Source organism: Strix uralensis, chromosome 8 (assembly GCF_047716275.1).
Source record: "Strix uralensis isolate ZFMK-TIS-50842 chromosome 8, bStrUra1, whole genome shotgun sequence".
NCBI classification, from domain to species: domain Eukaryota; kingdom Metazoa; phylum Chordata; class Aves; order Strigiformes; family Strigidae; genus Strix; species Strix uralensis.
The window spans coordinates 27653500-27676519 of record NC_133979.1 but is presented as its reverse complement, the minus strand read 5'-3'; the positions used below and the strand labels follow the sequence as shown (position 1 = coordinate 27676519).

General features: G+C 56.5%; 2 protein-coding genes across 6 annotated transcripts in view; one reads left to right on the top strand and one right to left on the bottom strand.

Moving 5' to 3' along the window:
• NOS1AP (nitric oxide synthase 1 adaptor protein) overlaps window positions 1-22749 on the top strand; it is a 47745-nt gene extending 24996 nt beyond the window's left edge. For 2 of the 5 annotated variants that reach the window (XM_074876795.1, XM_074876798.1), the window contains exons 3-12: window positions 6993-7085; window positions 7479-7552; window positions 8185-8293; window positions 8531-8672; window positions 9891-10054; window positions 10602-10769; window positions 13916-14081; window positions 14656-14805; window positions 20213-20480; window positions 20571-22749. In XM_074876795.1, the coding sequence (XP_074732896.1) occupies window positions 6993-7085; window positions 7479-7552; window positions 8185-8293; window positions 8531-8672; window positions 9891-10054; window positions 10602-10769; window positions 13916-14081; window positions 14656-14805; window positions 20213-20480; window positions 20571-21063 (1827 nt within the window). In that variant the 3' untranslated portion in view covers window positions 21064-22749. Of the gene's footprint in view, window positions 1-6992; window positions 7086-7478; window positions 7553-8184; window positions 8294-8530; window positions 8673-9890; window positions 10055-10601; window positions 10770-13915; window positions 14082-14655; window positions 17709-20212; window positions 20481-20570 lie in introns of those variants that run through there. The other 3 variants (XM_074876796.1, XM_074876797.1, XM_074876799.1) reach the window with 3 other exon arrangements.
• SPATA46 (spermatogenesis associated 46) lies at window positions 17829-20187 on the bottom strand. Its single transcript, XM_074876801.1, has one exon. The coding sequence runs from the start codon at window positions 19502-19504 to the stop codon at window positions 18197-18199; it is 1308 nt and encodes a 435-aa protein (XP_074732902.1). The 5' UTR covers window positions 19505-20187; the 3' UTR covers window positions 17829-18196.
• Window positions 22750-23020: the final 271 nt, after the last annotated feature.

The following is a 23020-nucleotide window of genomic DNA, read 5'->3' as shown; positions in this document are numbered from 1 at the left end:
GCCTGGACTTGTGCTGCGTGATTCTCACAAGATCTCTGGCTCATCCTTGCACAGTGGTGTTGCAGCTTGCCCATCCTTATTGGACACGATTGCATTTGATGCATCCCAGATGGATGCTGCCAGTCCCAGCGCGCAGTACCTCTGCACCTGGCAAGCTGGGAGCTGTGTGTGCTTCCCTACATGTGGCCTTTCACAGCCTTTCGGCCCAAGAAACTGTTGGTTCACAGGACACACAGGCACATCACACTCCTCTGCTCACTGTGCTGCCCACCTCGGTGTGGTGCAGCCCCTCCAATGCTAGCAGTCACGCTCATGCTCTCATTAACAAAGCACCAGAAGGAAATAAAGGAGAGAAGGGATGTTCCTGGCTGTGCTCTGCTCCTAGCTCTCCTGCAGGACCCCACCACTGAGCTCTGGGTGCTGTTCACCCCGTGAAGGGCTGGTGGGCATTAGGTGCTGCCCTCCTCTCCTTCTGCTCCCTGCTTTCCATGCCCATTCCAGGGGTGGCCTGGCACCCCCAGCCAGGAAAGGGCCATGTCCCTCTCCAGTTCCCTTTCCCACACAGCCCGCGGGTGGCTGTGAGTCATCCGAGGGCACCGCTGTTGGTGCCATTTCCTTGTGTGGTTCAGTAAAGCAAAATCCTTGTCCCCTGCACAGTGCTGTTGTTTGCTGTTCCTCCCAATTACTGCTATTAGGATCCCAGCACGGTTTCTCAGGCTTCCCTCCTGCGGGTTACACCTGTACATTTCTGAGATTTACTTTCGTTCCCTCTGTTTTCAGCAGCAGAAATTGTGAGGTATGCGGTTTCCCCCCCCAGCTGTTAATTCTTGGAGCCGTGGAGCCTGAGCTGGTTGAACTCGAGCTCAGCTGTCATTTTGTAATAAGTTAATTCTTCATCAAGAGAACAGAACTGCTCCTCCCCCCAAAGTACAGGGAAAGCCTTTACTCTGCCACGTCTTTCATTAGCCTGAGCTGACCTTGGGTTAAAGTCTAACTGTGAAGGTATTTTATTAGCTGCTGTGCCAGCCAGCTGCGAGGAGGAGCTGCAGTGGGGTGCCAGGGGAGGTGGGCACTGGCTTCCCGGGCCAGGGCCTGCGCCAGCCCTGCCAGCCCTGCGCGGGCAGTTGTGGGCCTGTGAGGAGGTGGGCTGCAGCCGGTGGGAGAGCTGCAGGGGCATCGCCGCGGGCAGCAGTCGGAGCTAGGGCTGCTCACTCGCAGGGTCCTTGCCAGCCAGCCCTTTGCGTTCAGCAGAGGTGGCTCCGTGGGATCTGGCTTTGCTCAGAGCTTCATGTCCCTTCTGTATAACCACAAAGAAATAGTTTTCTGCCAAAAAATACATCCCCTTCTATACTTACAGCAGATTTTTTTCCCCCCTGCCTCCCGAGGTAGCAGAGTAGCAATGAATTTTGTGGAAATTGCTTTTTCTGTGTTAATTGAATTCTCAGACTGCTGCTCTTTCCCCAATACAAGCTTGTGAACCTTTTTTGAGAAGGGGGAGGCGTATAGAGAGTGGAAGAGGACAGGGACAGCTTGATGCATTTAGGGGAGCTTGCATGAAAAAATTTCCTATTTATTTTTATTCTACTAGCTCAATCTGACCTTAAAGCATTCCCAGTACCTTTCCTTACTGATGGAGAGTGCTAGTGAGCAGACTTAAATCTGTACTTGATGCAGTTTAGATGGGATGGAATGAAATGAGGGGATTTTTATTCAGGTTAACCTTTTTCAGATGTTTGTGGACGGGGCTGGATGATGTAGGAAGATACCATCTCCCTGATCTGCCTAACCTCTCATGCAGTGCGTGGTTACAAGTTTTCTTACACTTTTACCTAGAAACAGTGTGACAGGGATGGATAACATGTTTCTAAGGACGCGGAGTTTTCCGTGCTTTTCACACATACCCATCACACTCAGACTCATACATAATTTTACTCGAAGCTGACTCGGTTACATGCGCTATTAAGCAACATATGTTACTCTGATCTCCAGAAAGGGCAATTTTAATACTCTGCCAGTAGGAATGTGTTGCGCAATGATGCATACACCAGCTGGCATTATTTTCCATCTAAAGTTATTTAAATAGTGAACTTTGCATAGAAGACAGATGTTGAAAATAGACTCCCACTAACCGGAGGTCAATGGTAAGGCTCTCATGCTCTGATAAAATAGATGTTTCTTTTCTAATTGAGATGATGAACATGTGTTTTTTGTGGGCAGTGTAAAATTAAGGGATAATCTTTATTCGCTATTTAGCTGGTTGGAGTTTGCAAGTGATCTAATACTTTTTCATTAGTAAGACCACCTTTACTTTTTTTTTTTTTTTTTTTTTCCTGGAATACTTTTAATTTTAAACTTTGGCATATCTGAAATGTCCATTTTCAATCTTTGCCTATAAATTTTAGTAGAGTGCTTAGAGCTTCAGTTGGAGACTGACTGTGGAGGTATGAAAGTCCAGGAACAGATGGGTTTCTCTGTTGCTCTTTCCATTTTCTCTGCATTTCCCTGAATTATTTCTTATCTGTCTCCTGGGATTGCCACATTGCTATAGCTAATAATTAATATAATTAACCCAAACTTGTAGTATTATTACAGATATTTAAAGATCCAGAATCATGCCCAAGATGGGTAAACTACTTGGGTTGAAGGCCAAGAAAACTCTTCTGACCTTAGCTAGCTAGTTAATTATAAGTAATACAGTGAAATGCTACGTGGTGTGAAACCAAAGGGGATCATAGGGAAGTTGCATAAATCCTTTTTTCTTTCCTTGATCCCAAGCTGGATAATTATTTCTGTATCATTTCTTTATTAAACAGTAGGCTGGGATTCAACTCTCCAAACTGGAGCCATTGGTAACTGAATTCCCTCAAGGTAGAGAAAGGTGTTTTTTTCCCCTTAAGTAGTCACCTAAAATCAGAATGCCATATCCAGAGAGCGTGGGGTGAATTGCTCCCAGCTCCCTGCACCCGATTAGAGGCACTCCTATTGCTCTTGTTGCAATGCGTAGCAAAGCTCCCCCTGAGCATCCCCATCCCCTCCTGGCAGTAGAGCGGGTCCCATGCTGGTGGCTTTGAGTAACTCCACTTTTGCTTTGCCACACACACAGTTTTGTATTGGCTCAATGAGAAGCTGGTTAGCAGCAATGGTGTGGTTTTTAGCTCACCTTTGGGGATGCAGGCTGTATTCCCAGCAAGGGCTGTATGGCATTGGTCCAACATCCCTGGAAACGTGCAGGTTTTCTTCTCTTCTGAGTCAGTGCCTGCTCTTTTGGATGCAGTGGCAGTTGCTGTGGCTGTGCAGACCATCTCAGGGTCCCTTTGTGGCATTTCCAACCCTACAATCACCTCTGCTCTTCTGCCAGCAACAGGGAAAGCTAAAACCCTAATGCTTTGCATCCCTCTTAAGCTTTCTCTCTCCATGTCACAGGAGAAGGAGGGACGTTGACAAACGTAGACAGACCTGGCAGATCTCTGTGCCCGGGGCAGACAGAGCTGTGGTCAATAATAACTCCAAGCCAGGGAGGTCCTGATCAGTCATACAGAGAGAGGTTTTCCATGGCCCCATTAAGTAAAAGAGCTTGCAGGGCAGGTGTTAGCAAGGGCAGGTCCTGTTGTTGTGCAGCATGTCGGTGAGACAGTCTGAGATGTCCAGCAGTCTTCAGGAACAAAAAGCCCATACTGACATCTGTAGTCTGCTAGTGGAAAGGATTTGCCATTGCTTTGGAGAAGTCCAAGGAGGTAGCATAGGGCCAGCTAGACGGGTGTCCTGGGCTGGGGAGAGTCAGGGTGCGTGCAGGGCACCCAGCCCAGCCCTGAGTACTGCTCCTGGGTTGGTGCCTTGAGCTGACTACGACCATCAGCTGCTGCCTTCCTGGGAGCTGCAGGGGTGTGCTGAGGTGTGCAAGGACTTGTGGTGAGATGTGTCTTTCTCCTCCTGTAGCCAGTGAGCGGCATCCTGGCAAGGCAGGGCACTGAGCAGGGCTGGTTGTGTCAGCTGCTGTCACCGGTAATGTGAACTGTTGCACTGTGACCCGGCAGGTCTGAGCACAGATTCTGCCCTGCGTGGTTTTGGGTTCATCCCTTACAGACTCTGTAGCTCACGTCTCGCTAAGAGGAACTGCACAAACCTGATGCACCCTTTGACCCTAGCCAGAGCTACTGCTTGGGGTGAAATCGCTCTGGCTCGTGAACAAGGCAGAACAAATTGCAGGCTGTAGCTGTAAGCAGTGGGGTAGCAGCACACAAACGGTGTGCCAGGCTCTGCAGAGCAGTACGTGCTCCCTCTTGGTTTGGTCTGCTGCCCCTCTCTGCCAGGTGCTTTTCCTCCCTTCGTGCACCTATTTGCCCAAACTCAAATTTGAAAGCCCCCCAAATCGATAGTGCATCTCCTGGCTGGTGGGACTCTCCGTGCCTGCTCCACACAGCCCAGGGGTGCGAGAGGTGGCTCCGCTGAATTGCCATTTCATTGAATCCTCTTCCTTGCTAATTTGTTATTAAATTACGGTTAGTGTTTCATTAGGGCCCCAGTAGGCACGGTTCATTAGCGTTTTATTGGCTAGAGCTGTGCTTGTTGCATGGGAAATGTATCCCAAAGAGCGTCTGCGCTGGTAGGAGTGATTGCGCTAACGAGATCTGGCTGGGGCAGGGTGTGCATTAGCTTTCTAAACGCATGGCTCAGACTTGCAAAGGAGCTTGGCGCTCGGCTTGGCATTGGGATAAAGGCCTGGATTTATGCAAGGGCTTAACAAATCTGGCTGGTCGGCCCTTCTGAGAATTTGACTTCTTTGCTCCCGCCGGTTCTTGCTGGAGTTTTGCCGTGAGCTGTCAGCACGAGGGGACTTTGGCTTCAGCATGGCAGAAGCACAACAGCTCTCCCCCATGGCACTCCCCTCAGCCAGGTTCCAGGTGAGCCTGGGCAGAATCCCCTGCCTGCAGCCTTGGATTGCCTTGGATTGCAGAAGCCTCTGCAAGAAGCTCTGCATTGATTCCATCCCTGAAACACATGCTGGGGCTGGGTAGCATCTTTGCTGAACTGTCCTGGCCTGTCTGCATTGCTGTCCTGGGGCTGTTACTCACCCAAAAACCAGGATAAAAATAGTCTCTCTAACCCCGAGATATTTTTCAGGGTTGCTGTCTCTTCCAAGCCCACATTAATTAGCACTTGGGATGGCCCAGAATAGAAACCCCAGGGCTCCAGCAGCTAGGAAATGCAACTTGATGTTTATAATCAATGATCGTTAGGACCAATAAATCAGGCTGCAGCTCCACAAGGTGCCCTGCAGTTGCTCTGGGTGCTGCAGAGAGCATCCAGCTCGGCCTGTGGCTCCTGGTAAAATTACATGCAGAGCTTCAGAAGGTGCTGGCTTAATCACTCTAAGGTAGCCACGTTGGAGTTCACCTTTTCAGGGCTAAATCAGGACATTTCTTTAGTGTTAGGTACCAGACACACTGCTGTGGTCTCGGTACTGGTCTGGTGTTTTAGCAAGGCACAGAGAAGGGGATCTTGGATGCAGTTGTACCTCTGCTTGTAACAACAGGGAAGGGAAATTTGAGAGATGGGACTTGGAAACCCACCCTGGTGGGCTTTTTGGTGAAGAACTCTGGTGAGATCTTTCTTCATGAGGAATAAGCCCTGCAAGCAGCATCTGAGATTTTGAGGCTGGCTCTAGATATAGTGGGAGCCTGGGCTCTGCTTTCTCCAGCCCATCACCATGGCTTCAGCCCTGGAGCAGGTGGGCTTGCACAGCTTGCCTGGTCTGTGTACTGGGGAGGGCAGAGCTCTCTGTTTTCTGAGTCATCTGTATCTCCCATCCCCATCAGTGACTTTAAAATGGCTTTGAGGAATTGTATTTTCAGGGCTTTTATCATTCGATCGCAGGTCAGGGCCAGCAGCTTTTCCTGCCCGCTGGCTCTGGCTGCCAAAGTTAATACATCATGCAGTGCTGGAAATGTCACACCAAGGCTCGGCGCAGACCAGAGGCAGGGCTTTGCATCAGGGCGCCTGCCCTGTGCTCCCTCTGCAGAGACACTGCTGAAATAATGAGAGGATCAATTAAATTCCTCTTCCTCGGGTGTGCAAGGTGCAAGTTGTAGGGCTTTTCTGCTGCTGGACAGGTGCAGAGAATCTGTCCCCACAGCTGTGCACAGCACCCTGCGTGTGGGACCAGCACACCCGGTACCTGATGTGGGTGCACCCGTGGTAGACCCATGATGGGACTCCCCAAAAGTCCCACAGCAGGAGGTTACTCAGTCTAAATGGCTCATCTAGCCTTTTCACCCACCAGCTCCTTTCCCGCTTGCAAAATTTTAAATGCAAAAGTGGCTGGATTTTGGGGGATCTCATTCTCTCCCTGGGCTGGACCAGAGCTTTGTGTTTAGTCACTGATCTTTGGAAGTTGCTATTGGTTTTTTTTTCCTGTCCAGTGACTTCTAATTGAAGTGGGTAATTGCATTATCCCATCTCCTCTGGAGATGTTTGCAGGGTCCTCAGCAATCATCTTCAGTTTTATACTGAGCCCAAAAAAAACCCCACTGAAATGCCATTGTCCTTAACAGAGCTCAGCAATGGCCACAAGCCAGCGGGGCAAATCCAGCCGGGCTGCGGAGCCCTGGGGCCTGGCAGGGCTGGGGAGGTGGTGGTGCCTCTCCAGGGAGGAACAGCCCTTCAGAGGGGCAGAGCGAGTGCCTTTGAAACACAAATTAACATTTCAAGCAGCATCCTGCGCTGAGCAAAACATTATCCACATCCACAGGCCCAGCTGCTTCAGAATGTGCTCCTCCAGATGCTGGGCACAGGGATGCTGTGGGGCAAAAAGGCTCCCTGTGCTGTCTGAGCATGGATGTGCAGGCTGGTGCGGGCATGTGCTCAGGGAGGCATGTGGGGTTGGGGAAACCTTTCCCCATCCCTCTTGCTCCTTCCCATTGGAGCCTCTTCAGCCCCTCCAGGGCTTTCCTGGCATAGGAAGGCTAATTCAGGTTTTCTTCCAACCCCCACAGTATGAGTTTAAAGCCAAGAATATCAAGAAGAAGAAAGTGAATCTCATTGTGTCAGTGGATGGTGTGAAGGTCATTCTGAAGAAGAAGAAGAAGGTAGGCAGCCCTGGTCCCTGGGACAGCAGTGCCTCAGCAGCAGGAGCCCTCCCCTTGTGGCTCAGGGACCTGCAGCGTCCTTGAATTTCTGGGAAACTCTGGTGGGCTGGGAGAAGAAGGGATGGGCTGGGATCAGCCATGGATCAGCTGTGGATGAGCCGTGTTCCCACATGGTGGCTGAGCCAGTCCTGATGCGGGTTTAGAAGGGGCTTGGGGGCCCCCATGGGAGGTGATGTGAGACATTGCTGGTCCCTAGCAGGACCCGGCCCTCAGCAAAGGGTTGAAGGGGAGCAGCAGCAGAGCTGTGTTTACAAGAGCTTCCCAGGTCTGTCCCTGGACTGTCTCTGCTCTGTCCTTGATCTCAAGGGCAGCATCTGACGTACTCATTTTCAGCTTCTTTTGTTGCAGAAAAAAGAATGGGCCTGGGACGAGAACAAAATGCTCGTCATGCACGATCCCATCTACAGGTAAGTCTGCCTGGTGAGGGGACAGAGACTTGGGTGGCTCTGCCATGCCATTTACCCCATGCTGCACTGTCACCGTGCTGGCGACTGACCATGGAGAGCCACTACTGTGCCCGCGGAGGGCAGCTCCCCTCACTTGCTGTGCTCTCCACAAGTCCCCATCTCTCTTCCTCTATCTCGTTGGCAAAAGCATGGAATGGCTGTGTCCTGAGGAAGCTGAATGGGAGCGGGGAACAGCCCCACCCATGCTGAAGAGGGGGAGGCAGGTGCTTGATCAAGGAGGCCAGCTCTCTGAGCAGACAAGACGGAGGAGTGAGGTTTGCTCTCCTTGGTCCCTGGAGGGCTACTGGGCCGCCAGCTCTGTTCCTGGGAGCTGAGCAGAGAAAGCCCTGTGCTGCCTTCACAAAATGCTTGCTGCTGCTGAGTCAGCAGGCTAATTTTCCCAGCCGAGGCAAAACCTCTGCCAAAAAAATTTCTGATGGGCTTTAGCAGGGACATGCTGCAGAGGCTGGGCATCTGCCAGCACCCCAGGACGTGCCCTGGGAAGCACTGGCTGTGGCCTTGCCTTTCTCCTGGGCACTGTGGGTAATATGTGTGTGGTAGATGATATCCTCCCCTCCTTTCTGTCCTTGCAGAATATTCTATGTGTCTCATGACTCCCAGGATCTAAAGATCTTTAGCTACATTGCCAGGGATGGATCTAGCAATGTCTTCAGGTGCAACGTCTTCAAATCCAAGAAGAAGGTAAAGATACTGGCATGCACATCCCGCTGTCACAGGGTCTCAGTGGGGTGGCTGGGGCAGGACACTGTGGCACTGTGCTGCAGCTGGTGGCCTGGAGCACCCTGGTGATCTGAGCTCTGGTGCCTCAGTCCCTGCAGCAGCACACGGAGACCCCCAAGAGCTGTGCGGGGCTGGGGAGGTCACGGGGCAGGGGAAGCCCAGCTGAGGTTATGTTCCTCCTCTCCTCACCTGCTGCAGAGCCAAGCCATGCGCATCGTCCGGACAGTGGGGCAGGCGTTCGAGGTCTGCCACAAGCTGAGCCTGCAGCACACCCAGCAAAACGCGGACGGGCAGGAGGATGGGGACAGTGAGAGGAATGGGGACGACCTGGATGTCCCAGGTACTCTGTGAGGGCGGAGGTGGGGGTGGTGTGGGGGCCCTGGAGCCTGGCAGATGCGGTCTACAGAGTCACTGTCTTCCCATACCGCTCCTTGCTGGCTGACACCTGTGGGGAATGGATTTGCACAGCAATCTGGCCTGTGGCGCCTCAGGCTCAAGCTGGGATCTTGCCCAGCAAGGAGCCTTCGCTAGGTGTTAGCTGTCATCCTCGCAGACATCCCCCCTGCCGGGAGCCCATTAGCAGTGCCCGGGACTCTGCTGGGCGCTTAAGAACCCTCTGTGCTCGGCTGCACACACCACAAACATTTCCTCGCTGCTTCCACAGAAGCATCCCTAAGCACAGACCTTCCCCGCATCCCAAGACGCTCACAGGGCTGGGTCTGGCTCTGCCTTGGACCCAGCTCATGGTCCATCACCACTTCTGCAATTCCTGCGTGTATGAAGCCATGCTTGGGATCTTCCATCAGGCTCCCAAGGCTGCAGGCAGCCTGTAGAACCCCCCCCTCCCTTGTCAGTCCCATGGGTGGAGGGTGCAGGGATGTTCTGGGCTGGGGGTTGCTGGTTCACTCTGTCACCCTGGGCTCTGCGGGGCTCCAGGGAGCTGCTGTCTGGTCAAACATCTCCAGCACCCGTTGGGGTGCTGGCGGGTCCTGCTGCCTGTCTGTGTGTGGGGTGCCTGTCCTATAGCCCCGTGCTGGGTGCTAGATCTCCCCCATTCTATCAGGAGCAGCCTGGGCTGTGCAGTGATTTCCTGCCTGCCTCTGCAACCAGCAATGTCATGATGACCTAATCCTTGGGCTGTCCTGAACTGGTCATTGTTTGTTTTTCCTCCACACAATGTCCTGGCCACGATATGCAGTTCCCTGGGGATTTCTGAGCATCCGGGTTTTTTTTTCCCCATAATCTCTTGTTTACCTCTCTTTAGCTTACTCTGTGTCTTCTGCTCTCGATGGCCTGTTTCTCCCACATCAGGGGTTCTGGCTGCTGCTCCCCAGGTTTGGCGTGCTGGGGCTGGGTGTGTTTTCGGCCACAAGCCCCATCCCAGGTGGCAGCAGGAAGCGTGGCCGTGTCGCTCTGTACCTGCTTCCCCCCTGGAGCTGAAGGGTGGGTGGCACGGGGGTGGTGGGGACCGGTGGGCATCGCTCGCCATACCGTGGGTGCATCGTAGCAAGCTCCTGCTCCAAGCGGGCTGTGCTGTGCTCTGACGCCGCTCCCGCAGCCTGCCGCCTCACTGGTGCGGAGAGGGTGGCCACCTCGGCGGAGGAGACAGACATCGACGCCGTGGAGCTGCCCCTGCCCGGAGCCGACATCCTCGACTTCAGCCGCGGTGTGACCGACCTCGACGCCGTGGGCAAGGAGGCGAGCGCCTATGCCGACGTGAAGGTGCGTGGGTCCCTGCCCCCTGCGGTCAGGGCACGGTGCAGCCCCAGCCCTGCGACTCTGATGTGCATCCCTGGAGCCCGGGAATCAGGAGGGATTGTGCAGCATTCCCTGGCTCCTGGATCAAAACCATCTGCCGCCGCAGGGCTGCCCTTTGGCTCGGGGCCGGGGCGCTCCCGGAGAGCACTGTGCCGAGGCTCAGCTATGTGCAGCCACACGGAAAGTGTCTGGGGCAGAGCTGATAGGAATTTTTTTTCAAAAAAAAAAAAAAAAAAAACAACCACCCCAGACTGTTTTGATACAGTGGAAATTCCCATGGGAAGCATCAGCCTTTTTGGGAATTTTCTACAAAAGTATTTGGGCTGTTGTAAAAACAGAAAAAGTACTGTCTTCAGAGTTTTTCAGCACCCCCAGCAAAGTGTGTTTGCTTTGAATGCAGCAGCTTTCCTTGGTATTTTGGGGGGCTGCTCTGTGCTGTGGCCCATGGGTGCCTGGCAGCTCTCCGCGGCGAGAGGCACAGGATCACACTTTCGACACTGGTGTTTTGCAGGGCTGCCTCCACCCTGAAGATATCCTGACAGCGTCACCCAAGATGCTGCTGCCTTCATCTGCCCAGCTGCCAGACCTGGGAACGCCCCTCTCTGCCCACCACCAAATGCAGCTTCTCCAGCAGCTCCTGCAGCAGCAGCAGCAGCAGACGCAAGTGGCTGTGGCACAGGTTCTCCCCTCTGCTCTTTCCCAGGGGCAGCGGCAGGGCTGGGGGGCGCCACCGACCCCCTCACCCCCTCGGTGCTGGCGGAGTATCCCCTGCCTGGAGGCAGTGCTGAAGGCAGGCAGCGGCATGGGGAGGGCAGGCTGCCTCCAGGCAGAGGTGCTCAGGTGGTGGCTGTGGGGGAAGCTGAGGCACAGGTTGTGGGGAGGGACCATCTCCTGAGATGTGCAGCAAGGGGAGAGGAGTAGCAATTTACCCTGGCCCCATCACAAACGATGAGGTCCTTAGGTCTGCATGCCACCAAGTTGCTTGATCCTTTGGCCCCTGTCTGCTTGCCAATGCCTGGCCTCAGCGTTAGCCCCAGCCGACTGCTGCCTGGGCTGTACAGCTGGTTCTCCATGCAGGTATTTCTCATTAAGCAGCTCTGGCTGCTTTATCCGACTCATTACCTTAGTTTTACGTGTTCCCTGACCCCTCACAGAATGCTCTGCAATTGCTCGACTTTCTTTCTGGCCTGAGCGACCTGCTCCAGCAGCCTTTCTGTGCTTTCCCACAGCTTTCTTCTTCTCACATCAGAAAATCAGAATTGGTCCTTCTGGCCGAGCTGCTGCCCTGAGAGCCCATGTGCCTTCTGGGGTCACAGGCTTGGGAAGTTTCTTTCACCTCTGGAAGAGGGACCTGCATCCTCGGGGGATCCTTTATGTCTGCCTGAGTATGGTGTTGCTACAGGCAAAGCTTGCCAGGCAAAGCCAAGTCCCTCTGTGGTAGGGACTGCTCATCTTCAGTAGTTCCCAGTCTTTGTGTACCTGCAGAGCCTTGCAGCGGAAATTTCTTTTTCTTCTTACTTCCAGATAAAAAAGATCTGAAATAGTGTAACGCCATTTCTTGGCTGGTTCCTGGGATGGCAGCCAGTGGCCTCGTCCCCCTCTCTCCAAGGGCTGATGCCCTTCTCTGGACCTCTGCCCACCCCAGGGTGGTTCTTGTCCCAGGAGCTGTCACTTAGCTGCTCTCTAATGCCTTCTGTACACGCCATGGTGATTTTGTGTCATTGTAATTTATTAATGGAAAATCTGGGCCCTATCATGTCAAATGCCTTTCAGATGACTGCACACATTACATCAACACTTCTGTCAATGGCACTTGTTATCTTCTCTCAAAAAGTACTGAGTCAATTTGTCTCTGAACACGTGGTGGTGGGCACAGGTTTCGTTCTTTACTAACAAAGCTGGGAGATACACTGTGTTGACCAGGATCTGTGCTTGGTCTATAGCTACGGGGACCATCCTGTAATTATCTCAGCCTCTAATTACTTGGCTGAGGATGAAATGCCATTTAGTTCCCTCGTTGACCAGACATTTGCTTTTGCAAGGTGTTTCCAGATACCTGTGAAAGTTCCTTCTCTTGAGTTAAGGCCAGGAGTCCTTCCTGGGTTGTGTCCCCAGGGGGCTGGTGGCACCAGCCACTGCCCCTCTGCAAGACATGACATTTGGGCTCTGCTCACATCTTCTCCTGCCATCACCTGAGCATCACCTGGCCCCTGCTGCAGGTACCTGTGATGGAGACAGCTGCCAGCTGCGAGGAAGGATGACTTCCAGGCTGACACTGTCAGCACTGAGCTTTGGCACCCACTTAGCATTTAAATGTGATTCCACCTCTGCCAGCTCAGCTCGGGGTCTCTGCTTCACCCACCAGCATTCAGCAGAGGGTCCCCATCCCACTGTGCTGCTGTGCCCCACTGTCCTGTCTCTGGCAGGAGGAGGTGACTGTGCTTCCTGCAGCAGTGGGGTGGAGTGTCTCACCTGACTAGGGGCCCGCAGACAAACCAAAAGGGCTCTGTGCTGCCTGCTCAGAGTATAAGGTATTGCACCCCCCGAGCTTGCTGTGCTTGAACTCTGCTCTGCCAAGGGCACTGCCCTGCCACCTCACTGGCTGTGTTTGGGCAGCTCAGGGCAAAGCAGGGAGCACCTGCCTGCCAGCAGACTCAATGCTGCCTCCTGGTACCCATCCAGGAGGGCAGGTGGCCCCCAGCTGTGCTGCTTTTGGGGCCCAGCAGCTCACAGCTTTGGCAGGCTACAGAGAGCTTCTGTAGTTTCTACCCTCTTCCCCAAGGTCACTTTCTAGGCCAAGGTAAAACTGCCTTTTTTTATTTGGTGGGGTTTTTTTATGTTTTGGTTTTTTGTTTGTTTGTTTTTAAATCCATCCTTTCCTGGTCCCCCACAAGCCTGTCTGGCTCAGTCCTGGCTGGAGAGAGGAGTACTTGTAGGAGCTGTGGGTGGGTGGCAGGAAGGGGTGCTGAGCCAGTGTGGACCCCAGGTGGCTCTGCACTGCTGTCCCCTTGTCCAGAGTATGCTCCTGGGGTGCTCTCTGCTTGAGCTCAGATGAGAGAGCTGTCCCTGCTGCCCCTGGGCAGGGGCTCCTGTCTGGTCTTGCCCAGCAGCGTCCCACCCTCCCTGGGACATGGTGCTGGTGATATCGAAGCTTGCATATGGATAGTTATGCCGAAATCAATGAGCTTCTTGCCCATGGACTCCCCACTGGCTAGTGTCCAGGCATTGCTTCCCAGGGCCAGAACAAGCAGCCAGCTCGTGTCCCCAAAGCCACCATGTCTCAGCAGCACTCTGCCATCTGTGTTGCTCCAGGCATGTCATGCCTGTCGCAGCCAGAGCCGCCTGCAGCTCTGGGGCAGCTTGGATGCTCTAGCCCCTGCTAGTGACAGACGCCACTGGCAGGACCCTGTCTCTGGGAAACCTGCCTGAAAAGACAGCTTGGCCAGGGCCGGCTCGCGGCTCATGGCTGCGCCCCCATGCACCTGCACCACCATCCAGTCAGTCGAGCATGTCTTCTCTTCCACATTCATCTGGCTTCCTCCTGGGCTGCCCTTTCCTTGTGCATTTGTGGCACGTGCCTCCCTTTGCCTCGGCTTTTCCATCAGAGAGGCCAGGGGATCATCACACTGGATTTGCTGTGCCCTGGTGCGACACTGCTGCCTGCCCCACTCTCCCCATCACATCTGTGGGTACCTGCTTCCTCATCAAATCATTTGGTGGGATGCTGGTGAGCCCTAATAAACAAGCAGGGGTGGCTGGAGTCGAAGTTCTCAGCCCTTGAGCAGCGTCTCCCACACACTCACCCACTCTCCTCCTGTCACACAGGTCCACTTGCTGAAGGACCAGCTGGCTGCGGAGGCAGCGGCGCGGCTGGAGGCCCAGGCCCGCGTGCACCAGCTCCTGCTCCAGAACAAGGACTTGCTGCAACACATCTCGCTCCTGGTCAAACAGGTGCAGGAGCTGGAGCTGAAGCTGGCAGGGAACACCACCAGTAAGCGCTCCTGCCCCTTCCTCTCCCCTCGCAGCTAGCCGGGTCTGTGGAGAACATGCATGTGGGTGTTTCTCTTGGGGTTTTGTGCATTTCCAGTGGTTTTGTGTAGGGGAATATTAGTGCCTTTCTGGCGTGGCTAGTGTGTGTGTGGCAGGGTGCTTGCATGCAGTGTGGGAAGGGGCGTGGGGAGGGCTGCATGGCCGGGCAGTCATATATGTCCATCAGCCGTATGTCCACTTTCCCCCATGGCTGCATGGTGTAGGCCAGCTCCTTACCTGCCTAAGAGCCCCTCCTTGACCTTCCTCTCCAGCAGACATGGCCAGCAGCACCCTGCAGGAGCTGGGGTGGGAGACAGATAAGTTTTTATCCTGCAAAACTGGCTCCTGGTTGGCCAGCAGCAGCTCCTGGCACCACCGACACTAAATGAGCCCCTCTAGACAGCGGTGGTGGGGAGGTTGACACCCAAATGGCCCCAGACCATCCTCCTCTGGCCAGTCTGCAGCAAGTCGTGGTAGCCAGGGGAGGCAAGCCGGGATGGCACTGCCTGCCTCTCAGCTGTGCCCTTCTCTTGCAGCAGGCTCCCAGGACAGTCTGCTGGAGATCACCTTCCGCTCCAATGTCCTCCCTGTCCTCTGCGACCCAACCACTCCGCAGCCTGAGGACACCCACCCGCCGCCACTGGGTCCTGGCTCGGGCTTCCCCAGTGCCGTGGGCAGCCCCATAGGTAGGAACGACTGTCTGGTGAAGCTGGAGTGCTACCGCTTTCTGCCAGGCTCAGGGCCACCCCCCCCGGAGCCAGCGCTGGGCAGCCTGGAGCTCATTAAGTTCCGTGAGTCAGGCATCGCCTCTGAGTACGAGTCCAACACGGACGAGAGCGAGGAGCATGACTCCTGGTCCCAGGAGGAACCACCGCGCCTGCTCCACGTCCAGTCCAGGCAGGACCTGGGCGACAGCCTGGAGGACGAGATCGCAGTGTAGGGATCAGCAGGAGGTGGTGCGGAGCAGCCGGGACCCGCCCGAGCTGGGGTGGACCCTGGCCGTAGCCACCTGGCCCTGGCGGGGACGGGACAGCCCGGAGGGAGATGGGGCAGAGGAGGGAGCACGAGGCCTCCAGCACATGGCCGGGAGGTGTGCAGAGGTGAGGACAGAGCCGTGCCGAGGGGGTGTGCCGGGTGTGCTCTGCTCCAGCGTGCATGGGCTTGTGTGCTGAGCTGGAGCATCCCTACTTCGCATCGGACAGCGAGCTGGCAGCTGCTTGTTCTACCCCCCAGGTCCCCGTTCCCCCACAAGTTGTGTTTTGAGGTCTGGCAGAAGCAAGGGACTGCTTGCTGGATTAGCCACTGCTGCTGGTGGGGAAGCAGTAAAGCAGATGAAGGTTTTTTCTGGGGAAATGAGAGAGCAGACACGGGGCAGTGAGAGGGACAAGAAGGACTGAGGAGGCAGCACTGGGACGGTGAGCAGTGAGCGGGGATGGAGCTGCTGGCAGGGTCTCTGGTGCTCTGCGTGGTGGAGAGGGGGTGGGAGGTGAGGCCAGGGCCGTGCTAGCAGGGTGGTTAGGGCTGGTGACAGTGCACTGTTGATGTGGGTGTGTGAGTGAGAGGTGAGGCAGCAGGGGAACGAGTCTGGGAAGGAGCTGACGGGGTGAGGTGAGGTTGCACAGAGTAGCCGGGTACAAGCAGCTTCTGACAGAGTGATGGTGTTTGTGGCACTTCCAGGACAGGGTTTGTCCCTGCCTGAGGCAGGTGGAGGGTGTGCAGGCACTGCCCACTCTCCCAGGCTGTGGAGCGGAGAGGAAGGCATGGCTTGGTGCAGAGCAGGGAGCCAGGGCACACAGCACGGGGCTGTGGAGTGTCCTCCCCCTCATTGTCCAGTCCTTGGGCTCCTCAGCATGCCTGCCAGATTTCAAAGCCTTTCTGGTGCTCTCAAGTCGTGTTTTCAAGCACTGCCCTGCACCCCCCATCACCACAAACTCCCTGCTTTGCTTTATAGACAAACCCTTCCATTTCCAAGCCATCGTTTGGTGCCGGACCAGGGCTGGGGGATGCAGTGCTGGCATCAGCTGTGTGCAGGGATGGGCACACTTGCCACCCGTCAATGGGGAGCAAACTGCTAGTGTCTGCAGGGGGGGCTCTGTGTCTCTGGTTTGCATCCTCCAGAAAAGTGAATCCAAGATCTCAGGATCCCCCACTAGACCCCAAGCTGCCTGTGGCTGAGAGCCATCTGTGGGGGCCTCTAAAGGATCCAGAGCTTGTTTCTTTTCTGCCAGCACATTTATCAGCTGTCTGTTGCTGCAGCCTATAAGAGGCCATGGCTGAAGGGGGGTACAAACCAGAGTCCCAATGTCACCCCTCCTCCTTGTGGAAACACTCAGTGAGGTGGTGATTGGCACAGTTGTCTTTCTCTCTATCCACCCTCCCGTCCTGCCTCTGCTTCGCTTTGTTGCCTCCCTGCTGCTCTCACCTTCACCAGCTCTATCTCTGCTAGATCTGCCTGCAACTAACCCCTAGCCAAGCATCTCCCAGACACGAGCTCTTGCTCTCCTCCAGGGCTTAGCCTGGCTGCTGAGGAAGGTCCATTGCTTCTTTCTGCCCCAGTCCCCTTGGGACTGAGGGCAGCTGAGGAGTGAGGCGTGGGTGAGACCCCCGGGTCGGTGTACTACGCACCCCCCCACCGCAGGAGGAGGCTGGACGCTGTGAGGAGCTAGAGAGTCCTAGTGGGAAGGAAGGAAGGACATGTTTCAGTGTCCCCAGCAGTGGCCTGGTGTCAGAGCAGGAGCAGGTGCTGGTTGCAGGGTGTCCCGCAGGCTCCTGTCCTCTGGCCACTGATACCTCGGTATTCCCTGTCCTGTGCTGCTGTGTGCCAGCCCCTCTGCTGGGCACCCTGACATCCCACTGCCACCTTGTAGCAGCTGGAGGTGAAGGCACGGGGTGGGGGGCTTGTCCCCACCAGGAGAGAGAGGTGGGGATGGCAGCACGAACAGGACACGGTGCAGGCAGGGTAGGGATGTGTGGGTGAGCTCGAAGAGGGATTTCCATGTGGGAAGATGGGTCATGCAGGAGAGGGGACAGCAGGAGCTCGGCCGTAAACACAGGGCAGATGATGAGAGAGCCTGGGAGGAGCAGCAGCAGGCAAGAGGCCCCTTCCAGGCTGGGCTGCCTCAGAGAGCAGGCAGGGCTGAGCCATCTCCCCGTGCCACTGCTCCTGCCTGTCCCTGCTGCACACGTGCAGTCCAGGCAGGGCCTGGTGAGGAGCTGTCAGGACCAGCTGCAGGCTCGGGCTCCTGCCCAGCACTCTGCCCACAGGGTGCCCCACGGGCTGAGGGGTGCTGCCGGAGCCGGGTGGGACTCTGCCAGCGTCCTGCCGCACCACAGGTGTACATGTGTAAATGATCCTCCTCGTAACTCAGCGCTGCCTCCAAGACGCCTCTCTAGTCTCTCACTTTTGTTATGGACCTGGACTGGGGATTTATAGCTATATTTTTTGTCCTTTCTTTTCCTACAACTGTCATGTTACTAACTGTTGACTCAATCTGTCTGGGAAACCAATCTGTCAATGTAAGTGCACTTAACCCTTGGGTGTTGTCATTAGTCAACTGGCTTTTGCTAAATAAATCTTTCTATTTCTCAAGGCTTTCTGTTGTCTCTTCCTTCTCACTGACTCTCTCTTTCTGTACTTCTCTCCCTCTCCACACTGGGAGCCAGCACTGGTGGTGGTGTCCCTTGGACCTGCACAGACCCCCCTCCAACCTAAGCATCCTCCCCTGTGAGACCCTTGCTTTTGGTGCCAGCCGCAGGCTACCCATGACAGCGAGGTGCCCCGAACGTTGCTAGGAGTAGCGGGGGTTTCAGCCTTCCCCTTCAGCCACTGCACAGCACCAGCTCGTCTCAGGGCTGACCCAAGAGCTCGAGGGTGGTGGGGGCTTCCCGGCATCTGCAGAGCTCCCCACAGAGATGCAGAGATGCTAAGCAGCACTTTCAGGGGCTCGGGAGATTTTTGGCTGCTGGGGAAGGAAAAGTCGAGAAGAGCCTCTCTTAAAGGATGGTGAAAGTGTTGTGTAGGCAAGAGCAGCAGGCAGACAGGGCTGGCTGCTCTTAAATCAATTTATTCTGCCGCTGTCAGGAGCGATGAAGCAGTGCCCTCCTGCGGTGGCTGCCTGGCTGGCGGGGCTGCACGGACACCCGGGGGGCTGCAGCCTCCTGTGCCTTGCCCTCCTTCACCCACAGGGCCTTGAGCCTGCAGTAGAACACATTGCAGCTGTAGCCCTCCTGGGAGCTGTGCTGGATGTGGGTCTTGACCGACCACAGCGTGGGGAAGACGCGGCAGCACGACAGGCAGTGGTAGCCGTGCTGGGCCTCTGGTTGCCATTGGGAAATGGTGAGGATGTCCTGAACCGTGATGGTGGCTCTGCTGGTGGCCATTCTGTCCCTCTCGGGGGGCTGGGGCTCGTCCGAGGAGCCAGAGGAGAAGCAGACAATCTCTGAGAGGTCATCAGACTCCTGGTGCTCCTGGGTGCTGGTGGCCTGGCTTGAGGAGAGGCTGCCCAGGTGCTGCTGGGCAGCTCCTTTGGTGCTCGTGAAGTAGCTGTAGGGTGAGAACCAGGGCCGGTAGATGTTGCAGGTGCGGGCAGGGAGCTCGCTGCCCGCAGGGGCTGTAGGCTCACAGGCTGTGGAGGAAAGGATCTGCAGCGAGTTGGGGGTCCCTGCAAGAGCCTGGCCCCCCACAGGGTTGGGAGCAGTGCTGGGGGAGCCTTCCTCTCTGTCTTCATGAGATGCAGAGGTGGCTGGCTCTGTCCCAGTCTGTCCCCTCAGCATGCAGGTGTAGAGATGGGCACAGGATGCTGGCAGGCACCGAGGCACCAGCACAGCACAAGGCTCACCGAGCAGCCCACTGGAGCCATCCTGTGGAGAGCTGCACTGGCACAGGGGCGGCGATGGTGGGGCCGGGCTGGCGCTCCCAGTGTCAGCACTCACAGCTTTGAGGACTCCTGCTTGGAAGACATGGGGGAGAAACCAGTGTAGCTCAGGTGGGGTGCGACTGCAGAACCCCCTCCAGGTCCCCAGAAAGCACCTGCTGCCACAGACCCACCCCGTCCCCTTTCTCCACCCCTGCAGGAGGACAATGCCCAGCCAAACCCCTCTACAGCCCATCTGCCCGCAGGCTCTCACTGTGCTATGGAGGCTGAGCCGTGCCATGGCCATGCCCAGGAGGTGCAAGGCACTCCCCACAGGCAGTGCCAGCTGCCTGCACCCCCTGCCTGGCCACAGCTGGCAGGCACCAGGCTTACCAGGCAGGCTGGCAGGGCCTGGGGCCTCTGAGCTTCTTGTCCCGGTGCTATGGGGCATGGCCTTGATGGAAACGGAAATGGTGGGCAAGGTAAAGCTCTCCATCACCCTTGTGTAGCTGGTGTGTGGCTCCTGCACCATAGTACCCGTGCCATCACCGGCTGACGTCACAAAGGGATGATGTTACATGTGTGTATGGTGCCCAGCAGGATGCTCCTGGGTGGTGTGCGCAGCCCCCGGGATCTCTGGGGAGCCTGGCCCGCACAAGGGGACAGCTGGCCTGGGCTGGAGAGGGAGCCTTGGTGGGGTGGGCAGTGCGGAGCCCAGGCTGTGGGTGCCCCCAGAGAATCCCCTGCTGCTTCGCAGGTGCCTGCCTGATAAGGGCCCCACGAGTCCCATCTCCACAGGCAGCGTGGCAGGTCTGGGCAGGGTGTGGGTAGCACACCTCTCTCAGTAGCGCGGAAGGACAGGCCTGCTGTCCCCTTGCCATTCCCTTGGTAAATCCCTTCTCTCTCTCTCTTTCTTTCCACAACCTGCTTCCCAAGTCGGTCGGTGTCAGGTAAGAGATGCTCTTGGTGTGTTGGCAGTGCCAGCGTGGAGCCCTGGGCTCGCTGCTACCCTGTCTCGCCCCATGCTGTCCCCAGTGCATGCACTGCCCTGTGCAGCCCTGGCATGGCCTGGCTGCCCACAGCCTCTGTGGGGCTGCAGGAGCAGCCTCCCTGTCCCCCAAATTGTGTTCCCATGCTGCTGGGTTGGGAGCTGGCGGGCAGCTCTGGGATGTGCCGTCCCTGCTGGCGTCCCCTCTCCAGCCCAGTTCACGCTCCCTCTCTGTTCCCTTTCCCCCTCCAGTGGACCAGAGCATGTTTGAGAACGCCAGCGCCAGCACGGCACCCACGCCACGGCCACAGCACATCCCTGCTGCGGCGGGCACCCCAGCCCAGCCCTCCCGCCCTGCCAGCAGCCAGCACCTCCGCAACCTGGGCAAGGCTGTGGGGGCCAAGGTGAATGACCTCCTGCGCCGCAAGGAGCCGGCTGGCCTCCCCAGCGTGGGAGTGATGGAGGTGAACACCAGTGCTGGGGCCATGCTGGGCACAGGACAGCTGGCCAGCGAGGACGGGTGAGTGTCCCCACGGCGTGCATCCCGCAGCAGGGCTGTTGGGACCTCATCAGCATGGGGCTGTGTGTGACTTCTCCTCTGTTCTTGCAGGGCTGTGGGGCTGGATGCTTTTCCCCGGCTGGACCCCCCGCCCCCTGTCACCAAGAAGCGGACGCCACGTGCCCTGAAGACCCCTCAGGACATGCTCATTGCACCACAGCTGGAAGGGACCAGCCCAAGGAGCAGCACAGAGGAGACCCCTGAACCACCTGTAGCCCACCCTGACCCCTCAGAGGAGCAGCCGGTGATGAGGGACCCGTCCTCTCCAGAATGCCCTGGAGTGCCCAGCATGATGGGTACCCCAGGGCCCAGCGGGGACCAGCCCACTGGTGCCTTCCCCGTGCCTGACCTCATCCATAAGGGCAGCCTGGAGAGCCAGTGGCGAGTGGGTGAGAGGGCCACCGAGACCTCACCCCACACGGAGAAGCCCTCCCGGAGACCAGGGCTGCAGCACGAGCTGACAGGGAGCACGGGGCGGCCAGAGCCACATACCGCTGGCTGGGAGGTGGAGGGGCCTCATCCTGACCTACTGTCCTTTGAATAGCAGCAGGGGAGCTGCGACAGGGGCACCGTGGGGGCTGGCTCTCCCAAACATGTTTCTCACTGCCACTTGCCATTTTTGGGGTCATTATTTTGGAGATGGAGGAGCCCTGGGGTGGCAGAAGCTGTTGTTGGCCTAGTGTGGGGAGCCATGACACCCTACTTTCCCCAAATTCCCCAGCGGGGCACAGCATGTCCCACCATGGCTTCTGCAGCCCCATCCTAGGCCTGTTCACTCTGGTCAGTGCAAAGCTCCTGTCCTGCCACGGTGCTGCCATCCTGTCTGCAGCCAGGGGCCATGGTGAGCTGGGTACCAAAGGTGGACTTGCTCAGCAGCCCAGGTCCTTGTGCATGGGTGCAAAAGCATCAGCCTGCCCCCAACCCTGTCAGCTCTGCCAGGGCGAGCATCCCACACTGTTCCCCACATCTGCGCCGGCTGCCCTGGTCCAGAGGATTTCCCAGCTTAGGCTGTGTGCTTGCTGAGATAGCCCATCCCAGGGTGCCAGCAGGTTTGCCCAGCCCTAGCGCCTGGTGCCAGGGAGCCAGGATGGCAGATGTGCCCATGACCTTCTCCAGGTCCGGCCCCTCAGCATTAGTCTGCCCAGTGCCATCATTTTGCAGCGGACCCCCAGCCGTGGGAGACCCGCTCGCAGTGTGGGCTCTGGTGGGGAGCAGTGCTGGACTCCTGGGGCTGCACAGCTGCTGGTCAGTGGGCTCTGACAGGGAGCAGAGCTCCCTGTGACAACCCCCTCCAGCTCCCGCTTGTTTCCTGATCTCACCCCAGCCGTGGACCACACCAACCTGCCCAGACAGGCAGCTCACACCGTGTGGGCCAGCACCACTGCTCTTTATTTCCTGGAGTGGTGACATCTTTGCAAGACTGGGACACAAGAAGCCACATGCTCCCCTGATACTGCTCTGTGATTGTTTCTCCATGAATTATAGGAGAGATGGCCTGTGGACCCCTGGGCCGGTGCAAGGAAGAAGCTGTGAGATGGCACTTTTTACTTAGAGCTTTTATGTGCATCCTCACTGCAAAGGTGGTTTTGAGCGGAAAAGCTCCAAAGATCAGCTTTGGTCTGGAGAAGGCTGGGAGCTCATGGATGGGGCACCTCTGCTCATGGCTCCTCCTGGGCCACACAGGATGGTTGGGCTGAAGAAATGTCTTCCACCACCCAAAGCCACGTTGTGGTCTTGCTGAAGGAAGGAGGCCGTGAGCATGGATCCCTTGACCCTGGGAGCAGCCACTGTGGCTCCTCGCCTGCCGGCATGGGGGGTGCCATGGCGTTCCCAAGTCTCTGCAGTGCTTGGCCCCCAGGAAGGCCCCGCTCAAGAGCAAAGGAGACGCCAGAGACACAGAGAGCCTGCGGCCAGCTGGCGGTTGGTGCTGAGGTATACAAACACACCCTGTGTATAATGTGATTACGCTGTGCATGGCCGATGCCGCCCCACAAACAAATCTATATGAGTATGTATATGTGTGTGCTGCCTAGACCTACACTGCATTATATACGTTGATGACAACAAGGGCTTAGCCCCTCTTTGAGGAACCAGCATCTTCCAACCTTGCCAATCACAAGGGAACCTCACTGCTGGTCCAGTCCCTCTATTTATGTTGTCTAGGGTGTGTGTGTAGTTTGGGACAAAAGATGCAGATTGCACAATAAATCTTTTTTTCTTTTTTACCCACTGACATGTAGCAGTCTCGTGAGGGGAGGGGACCGCCTGCATCAGTGCGATGTAGCCCCGAAGCCCCCCGCTGAGGCCAGAGGCCTGCATGGGGGCTGCAGAGGCAGCAGCCACGGAGCTGAGGGTTGCTGGGGAAAGGCACCCTCCAGCGCCAGGCGTGCTGGGGTGCTTGCACAGGATGGTGGGGTGTGCCGTGTTAAAGCCATGGCGTTAAGGGGAATACCCCCAGAAAGCGCTGCCACGGGCCTGACACCTGCAAAGGGCACCCCCAT

Excerpts from the sequence above, each read along its gene's own strand:
- SPATA46 (XM_074876801.1), bottom strand. The coding sequence starts at position 19,504 with ATGGTGCAGGAGCCACACACCAGCTACACAAGGGTGATGGAGAGCTTT.